The sequence below is a fragment of the Mandrillus leucophaeus genome, unplaced genomic scaffold (genome assembly GCF_000951045.1).
Source record: "Mandrillus leucophaeus isolate KB7577 unplaced genomic scaffold, Mleu.le_1.0 Scaffold74, whole genome shotgun sequence".
Taxonomy (NCBI): domain Eukaryota; kingdom Metazoa; phylum Chordata; class Mammalia; order Primates; family Cercopithecidae; genus Mandrillus; species Mandrillus leucophaeus.
The window spans coordinates 458,208-468,644 of NW_012108030.1; the positions used below are offsets into that span (position 1 = coordinate 458,208).

Below are 10,437 nucleotides of genomic sequence, written 5' to 3' on the forward strand. Positions count from 1 at the left end.
TCTTGTCTTCTGGTCACTTCTCACCATGTCCCTTCAGCTCCTATCTCTGTATGGCCTGGCTTTTCCTAGGTTATGATTGTAGAGCGAGGATTATTATAATATTGGCATAAAGAGTAATTACTACAAACTAATGATTAGTGATACTTACATATAATCATATCTGTGATCTATATCTAGTATAACTCTTGTTATTTTATGTATTTTATTATACTGAAACAGCTCGTGCCCTCAGTCTCTTACCTCGGCACCTGGGTGGCTTGCCGCCCACAGTCGCCCAGGCTGGAGTGCAGTGGCATGAACTCAGCTCACTGCAACCTCCGCCTCCCGAGTTCAAGCAATTCTCCTACCTCAGCCTCCTGAGTAGCTGGGACTACAGGCTCACACCACCGCACCCGGCTAATTTTTTGTATTTTAGTAGTGATGGGGTTTCACCCAGGATGGTCTCAAACTCATGAGCTCAGCAGTCTGCCCACCTTGGCCTGCCAAATTGCTAGGATTACAGATGTGAGTTACTGCATTACTTCTAAATAAGTCTTTGTTTTCTTCCAAAGTCAGAATTTTAACTATTCTTTAGGCAAGTACATACCCACAGCTCTGCAAGCACAAACCCTGCTGCCCCATGCTCATAACTCTTTCCCCTCCCCTCATGCCCTTCCTCCTCCCTTCCTCTTCTGAACATATTACTTTGGTCCAGATGGACTACCCAGTCACTTACTAGCGTATTAATTTTACACTCCCATTATTGCAGAACTCCCTCACCTTCCACGCTACACTCAGCGTGTAAGGGATGACGCCTACTCATTCACTTGACAACTTTCTGAGAACACTGGCTACATCAATATGTGCAGGGGATGATGACTCAGATACCGTTATTCATGAAGGATGACTGAATAATGTTTTGGCAACACACCTTGGCTCTTGAAGTATTTCTGTTTTTTTTCTTTTTTTGAGATGGAGTCTCACTCTGTCACCCAGGCTGGAGTGCAGTGGCGCGATCTCAGCTCACTGCAAGCTCCGCCTGCCGGGTTCACGCCATTCTCCTGCCTCAGCCTCCTGAGTAGCTGGGAATACAGGCGCTCACCACTACACTTGGCTAATTTTTTGTATATTTAGTAGAGACGGAGTTTCACTGTGTTAGCCAGGATGGTCTCGATCTCCTGGCCTCGTGATCCGCCTGTCTCGGCCTCCCAAAGTGCTGGGATTACAGGCGTGAACCACCGCGACCGGCCAGCTCTTGAAGTATTTCTTTCTACACTCTTGGTATTTGGGTGACCAGTTATCTGCACTGCCTGTTTGACCAGTTTTATTTAAAAACATGTTTGATACTGGAAACCCAGGTTCACGTCTTACTTTCTTTGTAATTTGGGTGTAGATACATAAATCCTGTGGGCAGACTTACTGTCCTTATTTGTAAAATAGTGATAATTTATCTTAAGATTTTTAAAAACAAGTTAGTGCTGTTGGCTAGCTTGGAATATTGCATGTTCTACAGTAAAGACTCAGAAGTCTCTTTGTTTAATAAGGTATATCAACATTATTTCATGTTTATAATGAGATGGCATATTAGCTTTAACTTAATGTGGCTAGGTATAGCAGATACCATAGATAGGGTGGTTTGAACAACAGAAATTCACTTTTCACAGATCTGGGTGATGAGCAGTCCACATGTCAGAGCCAGTCACTTTGGTTCCTGGTGTGGGCCCTTTTCCTGGTGTATCATGGCTGACTCTTAATGTGTCCTCATATGGCAGAAGGATTGTCATGCAAAAAGCAAAAGCTTTTTCACATCTATTCTAATTCCTATTCCGTTCCTGAAATTCTACCTACCATGCTGACCTAATTGCCTCCCAAAGTTTTCACTCCTCCAAATAATACTACATTGAGGATTAGGACCCTAACATATGAGTTTTGGCAGACATAAGTCAATATAGCTGACTTGCATTGCTTGTTAGTGTTGCAAATGTCTATTTTTTTATGGAAATAGATAGCTTTTTGTTAGTTTGTTTTTCCGAGACAGAGTCTTGCTCTGTCACCCAGACTGGAATGCTGTGGCGCAATCTCAGCTCACTACAACCTCTGTCTCCTGAGTTCAAGCAATTCTCCTACCTCAGCCTCCTGAGTAGCTGGGATTACAGGTGCCCACCACCATGCCCAGCTAATTTTTGTATTTTTAGTAGAGACAGAGTTTCATCATGTTGGCCAGGCTGGTCTCAAACTCCTTACCCCGTGATCCACCCACCTTGGCCTCCAAGAGCTGGGATTACAGGTGGGAGCCACCGCACCCAGCCAGAAATAGGTAGTTTTAGAACAGGTTTAATACTTATATAATAAGTATTCAGAAAAATAACTTAGTTTTATAACTTCAAAAAGTTCTTTCTCATTTTCCCAGTACTATTTTTGATTTATAATTTAGCTTGCCATTTACATAGATCATTAATTAGTTGAACTTGTTGATATTTAGCTGTAATTTGACATTTATTTGTGCACAATAAATATGAAGTAAATATATATATAACTGTTTTTTCTTCTGAGAGAGCCATATGTTTGCTGCCAGTTGGTGTATGATTTGGGGGCATGGTGGAAAAATACTTCTTTTAGTGTTAATATATATGTTTGCACAACATGAGTCTTTTGGTCATTGAATGTTTGAAACTAGACTTCCTTAAAATTAATTTGAATTACATGTGATTAGTGTTTCTTTACTGAAGAATTCTACTCCTTTTTTATTTGTAAAAATAAAAGATCACTGTGGTAAAGTTTGGTAACTGTCTAATATAAATGTTACTTTTAGTGTAGTATGTTTTCAATATAAAATATTTATGAATAGTAGTTATTTAAAAACAAACAAACAAAAACAAATAATACTAGTTATTTGTAAAACTCATGTTCAGCCAGGTGCAGTGGCTCACTCATGCCTGTAATCCCAGCACTTTGGGAGGCCGAAGTGGGCAGATCACGAGGTCAGGAGTTCGAGACCAGCCTGGCTAATATGGTGAAACCCTGCCTCTACTAAAAATACAAAAATTAGCCAGGTGTGGTGGCATGCACCTGTAGTCCCAGCTACTCAGGAGGCTGAGGCAGAAGAATAGCTTGAACCCAGGAGGTAGAGGTCGCAGTGAGCCAAGATTGTGCCACTCTGCTCCAGCCTGGGCAACAGAGCAAGACTCTGTCTCAAAAAAAAAAAAACCAAAAAAACAAAAAAACAACAAAAAAACTCCTATGTTCATTATATTTTGTAGGTATCCTTCCTAAATGTATGACCAAGGAATTACCACCAATAGGAAACAGTAATACAGGAGAAAAATTCCAAAGAGTGATGCTGGAAAGACATGAATGTTATGATATTGAAAATTTTTACTTAAGGGAAGTCCAGAAAAATCTACAGGACCTTGAGTTTCAATGGAAAGATGGTGAAATAAATAATAAAGAAGTGCCAATGACCTATAAAAACAATCTTACTGGTAAAAGTGGTCAACATAGTCAAGAGGATGTAGAAAACAAATGTATTGAAAATCAGCTTCCATTAAGCTTTCACTCACATCTGACTGAACTGCAGAAATTTCAAACTGAAGGGAAAATTTATGAATGTAACCAATCTGAGAAGACAGTTAATAATGGTTCCCTAGTCTCACCACTTCAAAGAATTCTTCCAAGTGTCCAAATCAACATTTCTAAAAAATATGGGAATGAGTTTTTGCAACTGTCATTACCCACCCAACTTGAGAAAACACACATTAGGGAAAAACCTTACATATGTAATGAGTGTGGCAAAGCCTTTAGAGTGTCTTCAAGTCTTATTAACCATCAGATGGTGCATACTACAGAGAAACCTTACAAATGCAACGAATGTGGCAAAGCCTTTCATCGGGGCTCACTACTAACAATACATCAGATAGTCCATACAAGGGGGAAGCCATGTCAATGTGATGTATGTGGCAAGATCTTCAGACAAAATTCTGATCTTGTAAATCACTGGAGAAGTCACACCGGAGAGAAACCATACAAATGTAATGAATGTGGCAAGTCCTTTAGTCAAAGTTACAACCTTGCAATACATCAAAGGATTCACACTGGAGAGAAACCTTACAAATGTAATGAGTGTGGGAAAACCTTCAAACAAGGCTCATGCCTCACTACACATCAGATAATCCATACAGGAGAGAAACCATATCAATGTGACATATGTGGCAAGGTCTTTAGGCAGAATTCAAATCTTGTAAATCACCAGAGAATCCACACTGGAGAGAAACCATACAAATGCAACATATGTGGAAAGTCCTTTAGTCAAAGTTCCAACCTGGCAACTCATCAGACAGTTCATAGTGGAAACAAACCTTACAAATGTAGCGAGTGTGGCAAAACCTTTAAACGGAGCTCAAGCCTCACTACACATCAGATAATCCATACAGGAGAGAAACCATATACGTGTGATGTATGTGACAAGGTCTTCAGTCAACGTTCACAACTTGCAAGGCACCAGAGAAGTCATACTGGAGAGAAACCTTACAAATGCAATGAATGTGGCAAGGTCTTCAGTCAGACTTCACATCTTGCGGGGCATCGGAGAATTCATACTGGAGAGAAACCTTACAAATGTGATAAATGTGGCAAAGCCTTTAAACAGGGGTCATTACTCACTCGACATAAGATAATTCATACTAGAGAGAAACGTTACCAATGCAGTGAATGTGGAAAGGTCTTTAGTGAAAATTCATGCCTTGTAAGACATTTAAGAATTCATACTGGGGAGCAACCTTACAAATGTAGTGTGTGTGGCAAGGTCTTCAATTACAGTGGAAACCTTTCAATCCATAAGAGAATACACACAGGAGAGAAACCTTTCCAATGTAATGAATGTGGCACAGTCTTCAGGAACTACTCATGCCTAGCACGTCATCTAAGAATTCATACTGGGCAGAAACCTTACAAATGTAATGTGTGTGACAAGGTCTTCAATGACAGTGGAAACCTTTCAAATCATAAGAGAATTCATACTGGAGAGAAGCCTTTTCAATGTAATGAATGTGGTAAGGTCTTCAGTTACTACTCATGCCTAGCACGTCATCGGAAAATTCATACCGGAGAGAAACCTTACAAATGTAATGATTGTGGCAAAGCCTATACTCAGCGATCAAGCCTCACTAAACATCTGATAATTCATACTGGAGAGAAACCTTACAATTGTAATGAGTTTGGAGGGGCATTTATCCAAAGTTCAAAACTTGCAAGATATCACAGAAATCCTACTGGGGAGAAACCACACAAATGTAGCCATTGTGGTAGAACTTTTAGTCATATAACAGGCCTGACGTACCATCAGAGAAGGCATACTGGAGAGATGCCATACAAATGTATTGAATGTGGCCAGGTCTTTAATTCCACTTCGAACCTTGCAAGGCATCGGAGAATTCATACTGGAGAGAAACCTTACAAATGTAATGAATGTGGCAAGGTCTTTCGTCATCAATCAACACTAGCACGCCATCGGAGTATTCATACTGGAGAGAAACCTTACATGTGTAATGAGTGTGGCAAAGCCTTTAGAGTACGTTCAATTCTGGTTAATCATCAGAAAATGCATACTGGAGACAAACCTTACAAATGTAATGAATGTGGTAAAGCTTTTATTGAAAGGTCAAAGCTGGTGTACCATCAAAGAAATCACACTGGAGAGAAGCCATACAAATGTATTGAATGTGGCAAGGCCTTTGGACGGTTTTCTTGCCTCAACAAACACCAAATAATTCATTCTGGAGAAAAACCTTATAAATGTAATGAGTGTGGCAAATCTTTCATTAGTCGCTCAGGCCTCACTAAACATCAGACAAAACATACTGGAGAGAATCTTACAACAAAACTCAATGTGGAAACGCCTTTAGATGTTCTCCTAACTTCTGGGTTCAAATAATTCACATTTACAGGTATAGTTTGTATATTTGATGCTTCTGTCTGAACCTCATGTGGAATTTTAATCCCCCGTATTGGAGGTGGGGCCTAGTGGGAGATGACTGGATCACAGGAGTGAATTTCTCAAGAGTGGTTTAGCACCACCTGGTTTTTGCTCTTCTTGGGATAGTGAGTTCTGGTGAGATCTTGTTTTTTTGTTTGTTTGTTTTGTTTTTTTGAGACGAAGTCTCTCTCTGTCACCAGGCTGGAATGCAGTGGCATGATCTCGGCTCACTGCAACCTCTGCCTCCCAGGTTCAAGTGATTCTCCTGCCTCAGTTTCCCTGAGTAGCTGGTACTACATGCGCACACCACCATGCCTGACTAATTTTTGTATTTTTAGTAGAGACGGATTTTCACCATTTTTGCCAGGATGGTCTCAATTTCTTGACCTCATGATCTGTCTACCTCAGCCTCCCAAAGTGCTGGGATTATAGGCGTGAGTCACCAAGCCCGGCTGAGATCTTGTTGATTAAAAGTGTATGGCAGTTCAGGCATGGTGGCTCATGCCTGTAATCCCAGCATTTAGGGGGGTTGAAGCGGGCAGATCACTTGTGGCCAGGTGTTCAAGACCAGGCTGGTCAACATGGTGAAACCTTGTCTCTACTGAAATACAAAACTTAGCCAGGCATGGTGATGCATGCCTGTAATCCCAGCTACTCAGGAGGCTGAAGCATGAGAATCGCTGGAACCCAGGAGACAGAGGTTGCAGTGAGCCAAGATTGTGCCAGTACACTCCAGCCTGGCTGACAGTGAGACCCTGTCTCAAAAAAAAGAAAAGAAAAGAAAAAGTGTATGGAACCTCCCTCTCGTTCCTATTCTTGCCATGTGATATGCCCACTCCCCCTTTTCCTTCCACCGTGATTTTAACATTCCTGAGGCTTCCTCAGAAGGTGAGCAGATGCCAGCACCATGTTTCCTGTAAAGCCTGCAGAACTGTGATTCAATTAAACTTCTTTATAAATTACCCAGCTTCAGGTATTTCTTTATAGCAATTCAAATATGGCCCAATACATTTACACATGCAGTAAACGTAGCTAAGTTTTAAGGTAGTGTTCACTACTCACTTGTCATAAGAATGTACATACTGGAAGGCTGGGCGCAGTGGCTCTCGCCTGTAATCCTAGCACTTTGGGAGGCTGAGGTGCGCAGATTGCCTGAGCTCAGGAGTGTGAGACCAGCCTGGGCAACACAGTGAAACCCCGTCTCTACTAAAATACAAAAAATTAGCTAGGCATGGTGGCGTGTGCCCATAGTCCCAGCTACTTGGGAGGCTGAGGCAGGAGAATTGCTTGAACCCAGGAGGTGGAGGTTGCAGTGAGCCAAAATCACACCACTGCACTCCAGCCTGGGTGATACAGCAAGACTCTGTCTCAAAAAAAAAAAAAAGGAAAAAAAGAATATACATATTGGAGAGAAATTACTGAAGCGCAGTATGTGTGGCAAGAATTCTATTCAAAGATCAAAACTTGTGGATCTATAGATAATTCAAAGTGCAGAGGTGCTTTACAAATGAGAAAAGTGTGGCAAAACCTTTACCAGAGTTCAATCACTACTGGACATAAGGGAGTTTATACTGATAGAGAATCTACATGTATGTGCCGGAGACTTTCCCCAGGCATCAGAACTCACTAGACATCAAAATATACAACTTTGAGAGGAACCACACAAATGTAATGTGTGTGGTAAGGCTTTTACCTGAACATTGAAATGGAAACCAGAGTGTTCATACTGAAGAGCTACCTTACAAATGTAACAAATGTAGTAAGACTTTTTAAAATATCAAATGTTCGGCCAGGCATGCTGGCTCACGCCTGTAATCCCAGCACTTTGGGAGGCTGAGGCGGGTGGATCACGAGGTCAGGAGATCGAGACCATCCTGCCTGCCTTACACGGTGAAACCCCGTCTCTACTAAAAGTAAGAAAAATTAGCCAGGCAAGGTGGCAGGCGCCTATAGTCCCAGCTCCTCGGGGGGCTGAAGCTTTCTGTATGACAATGCTTTCTGTATGATTTTTGTACCAGATAAACTGAATGTGTCTCTTTTGGACTTTAGGGAACTAATATCAAAAGATTAATGAGGACCCAATTTAAAATTTGACAAAAAAATTTGACAAACTTTAAAGTTCTTAGTATCACAAAATAGGATCACAGGTCATTGTAAAGTAAGTCCTTCATTTAACCAAAGTGATACACAAAGATTTCAAAAAAAGGGAAAAACCTTTATTTTTTGAGAGAGGACACTTAATTTCTCAAACAATAAGCCCTAATAAAGAGAGCGTGAGGCCAATTAAATTTGTTATTCAAAATTTTATAAACAATCTAAAATTTTAATCATCTTGCCCATAAGATATGATTTCCATAAGCCTTTTTACAACCGTTATAATCTTTATCAAGGAGTGGGTCAATACTCCAAGAAAACCTTGTTAATCTGACACAGAGGCTCATATGCTGGTCTTGCATCAGTGTGCCTTTGACATCAATGGTTAATTTGTAGAGAAACTGAACTTGTTTTATCTTTCTAGGTAAGCTCTTACAATTTCATGTGCCCACCTCTGCTGTAATAGCCCCTGGGCCTTGAGGAGTTGAATAGTTTTACTTTCTTGTCCTGTGTCTCACGAACACAGTTTATTTTGATTGGCATCTTCTATTAGGTCTGAAGATGAGGTTTTAACTGCTGTCAGTGTTTAAGATTTAGGAGGACTTGGTGTCCTTTTTAGACCCAGGCGTCAAAGCCCTGTAACTTAGTGACACAAGGACTTTAAAAGCACATACAGGCCAGGCATGGTGGCTGACACCTGTAATCCTAGTACTTTGGCAGGCCAAGGTGGGCAGATCACTTGAGGTGAGGAGTTTGCCACCAGCCTGGCTAACATGGCGAAACCTTATTTTTACTAAAAATGCAAAAAAATTATCTGGGCATGGTGGTGTGTGCCTGTAATCGCAGCTATTGAGGAGGCTGAGGCACAAGAATCCCTTGAACCCATGAGACAAGGTTGCAGTGAGCCAAGATTATGCCACTACACTCCAGCTTGAGTGACAAAGTGAGACTGTCTTAAAAAAAAAAACACACACACATACAGAAAATTATGTGGATGTAATAACCTTAATTAAAAAAATTTTTTTTAATCTTAGTTTTTTTCTAACCAAACCAAACTTAGTAATAATGACATAGGAATTATTTTGATAAAGTGTAATACCTGTTTATTAGGCCAGTTATTGAAAGGCAAAAGAAAAGACCTTCTGCAGTGCAACTGCTGTTTCCTATGGGGAATATTACATTGAAAGGAAACTTTTCCTTTACACCTCTAGGATAAACCATTTCGTTGTTGTTGGCATGAGGCCACAACAGTTAGAAACTAAAAGAGAAAAACTTACAGGAGCTGAAAATTAGTTGAAGGATAGAGTTATTATTTCATGCCTTTTAAAAGAGGAGAGAAAGCTACAAACAGCAAGACACAATAAAAGTTGAACTTTTTGTAAAAAAAATTATAATGTCTTGCAGTTTATTAAGAGTAAAACAATACCTTAGGAAAATTTTGTATTTTGATCCAGTTATTTAGTCTATAAGTGATTTTTTTAAAGATCAAAACCCAGTCACTAGAAATACCATTATAGTTTCCCCTTAATTTATATACAACTTGAAATATAAAAGTTTTTTTTTCATAAATCCCCTTATTAATGACTTACATAGACCATTCATGACATGCTTGGGCACCCACCTCTTCACCTTGCTTCTGCTCCTACTCATTCCACCCTTTATCCAAACTCCAATTCCCTCTGCTATTTTCCTGCCTCAGTAGTATTTGGCAGGGATAAGTATGACATTTCTTCATCAATAAGTGCAAACAAAAATGTATGCTGGCAATTCTTAAGATGTTTCTAATATTATTTTACCAATACTTTTTTTTTTTTTTGAAATAGAGTCTTGCCCTTTTGCCCAGGTTGGAGTTCTGTGGCATGATCTCGGCTCACTGCAACCTCTGCCTTCCCTGTGTTCAAGAGATTCTCCCACCTCAGCCTCCTGAGTAGCTGGGGTTACAGGTGCCCACCACCATGCCTGGTGAATTTTTGTAGTTTTAGTAGAGATGGGTTTCACCATGTTGGCCAGGCTGGTCTCAAACTCCTGACCTCAGGTGATCTGTCTGCCTCAGCCTCTCAAAGTGCTGGGATTACAGGCATGAGCCACCGTGCCTGGCCTATTTTACCAATACTTTTATTTTATTTTATTTTATTTTATTTTATTTATTCATTTTTTTGAGACGGAGTCTCGCTGTGTCACCCAGGCTGGAGTGCAGTGGCACGATCTCGGTTCACTGCAAGCTCCACCTCCCGGGTTCACGCCATTCTCCCGCCTCAGCCTCCGAGTAGCTGGGACTACAGGTGCCCGCCACCACGCCCGGCTAGTTTTTTGTATTTTTAGTAGAGACGGGGTTTCACCATGTTAGCCAGGATGGTCTCGATCTCCTGACCTCGTGATCCACCTGCCTCGGC

The 10,437-nt window shown here is 40.8% G+C and overlaps 1 protein-coding gene across 1 annotated transcript in view; it reads left to right on the top strand.

The window, feature by feature from the left end:
- ZNF836 (zinc finger protein 836) overlaps window positions 1-6,912 on the top strand; it is a 17,493-nt gene extending 10,581 nt beyond the window's left edge. The window contains 3 exon segments of the mRNA XM_011965858.1: window positions 3,240-4,100; window positions 4,245-6,161; window positions 6,651-6,912. Coding sequence (XP_011821248.1) covers window positions 3,240-4,100; window positions 4,245-5,908 — 2,525 coding nt within the window. The 3' untranslated portion in view covers window positions 5,909-6,161; window positions 6,651-6,912.
- The last annotated feature ends 3,525 nt before the right edge of the window (window positions 6,913-10,437 follow it).